At 49.2% G+C, this 1,454-nt stretch overlaps 1 protein-coding gene across 1 annotated transcript in view; it reads right to left on the bottom strand.

Annotated features, from left to right (window-relative positions):
* The window catches only part of RBCK1 (RANBP2-type and C3HC4-type zinc finger containing 1), a 36,275-nt gene that overhangs the window by 27,046 nt on the left and 7,775 nt on the right, over positions 1-1,454 (bottom strand). The window contains exons 4-6 of the mRNA XM_018573986.1: positions 469-724; positions 173-328; positions 23-105 (exon numbers count right to left, since the gene is read on the bottom strand). Of these exons, the coding sequence (XP_018429488.1) occupies positions 23-105; positions 173-328; positions 469-724 (495 nt within the window). The remainder of the gene's footprint in view (positions 1-22; positions 106-172; positions 329-468; positions 725-1,454) is intronic.

The raw sequence follows: 1,454 nt of genomic DNA, 5'->3' as shown, positions 1-1,454 counted from the left end.
ACACACACACACACACACGTACCTGGGCAGGTGAAGGTGGTGCATTGTAGATCGGGTTTGGGTGGCCCGTTGTATCCATACTCTCCGTCTTGCACAGTTTCTGAGCTGGGAAAACAAAATACTTTCATTAAACTGCAATCTGGGCAAAGCTCTCCCGTGTCACATGACTTACCGACACTCAGACACGGATATTGGCCCGACACCAAAGCTGCCGGCTGCAGGAAAAACAGGTTTATGGTGACAAACAAGAGACAGACGAGGGCAAAGTACAAGTCTGGGGATTTCCTCAGAGAACTCCTCACTTCCTTATTGTGTCTCCGAGAAAAGGCTAAAAAGGCGTCCGACCAACTTCATGCATTAGAGTGTAAGCTCCTCTGTACAGAGACTGATGTGACGGGGGGGGACATTAGAGTGTCAGCTCCTCTGGTGCAGAGACTGAAGTGATTGCACTCCATAATAAGCAGTTACCTGTCTTTAGCATGGGGAGGGTATTGGCTTTGCGCGGTTCATCGAGGCCCGACTCCGGCAGTTGCGATGGCGCCTGATGGACGGCATTCTTGTCCTGTGGCGTCAGCTTTGCCTGTTTAGCGCCCAGCAGGTAGAGGAACGCGGTGTCCCCATCTCTCGTAATACCGTAAGACATGACCGTCCGATCGTCGGAGCACAGACACTGGCCGATGATCCAGCGCTGGATACTGGGGTGGAACTGATAGTCCTTGAATATCTGAAAAGGCAGCAGAAGGGAGAAGCTGAGGAACGTGGCAGGAGAAGTGACAAATCTGAGGCGCTGCCATCCAAATCCTGCACATGTTCCTCTCATTGTACATTCTACAGAAGATCCCAATCAGGGAGGTAGATGGATTTGTATTTACTGCAGAGGAGACAGAGAACGTCCCTTCCGCAACAACCTGCCTGCTCCCAATTTGTTGTTGAAGTTTGAGGGGAGAAGGGGGAGAGGACATTAATTAGGGCTGTTTGGGTAAACAAAAGGGTTAATACTAGAGGCGCACGGAAATAGACATTTAAAAACCGAAACGAAATAGAAAAAATTGTCGTCAGGCCGTGGATGCGCCGACGTATTGGCAGGAAAATGGCACTTTCGGCATTTAGACAAAAGTGCCATTTTCGCCCGATATGTTTCGGCGGCCGATATAGCGGTGCATCCCAAGTTAATAAGGAGTCAAATAGGAACCTTTTTGTTATAATTGTCAGATAGAAATGAAACAATGTTATTTTTTTTTTAATCAATAATGATCGATAATGAGAATTGTTGTCACCGATTATCATTATCGATTAGTTGGTTGGATCCCCCCTAGCTCTCTCCTCCGTGCAGGGAGCCCGGTGTTTCATTGGCTGTGTCCCCTCCGATCCCCACTGCTCTGAGCAGGGATCAAAGAGGACACAGACCCCTGCAGCTTGTGCCCAGCGGTGAGGGTTCCCCCAAACCACAAACC

Source organism: Nanorana parkeri, unplaced genomic scaffold (assembly GCF_000935625.1).
Source record: "Nanorana parkeri isolate BGI_ZX_2015 unplaced genomic scaffold, ASM93562v1 scaffold2660, whole genome shotgun sequence".
In the NCBI taxonomy this organism is placed as follows: Eukaryota; Metazoa; Chordata; class Amphibia; order Anura; family Dicroglossidae; genus Nanorana; species Nanorana parkeri.
This window is presented reverse-complemented; position numbering and strand designations above follow the sequence as displayed.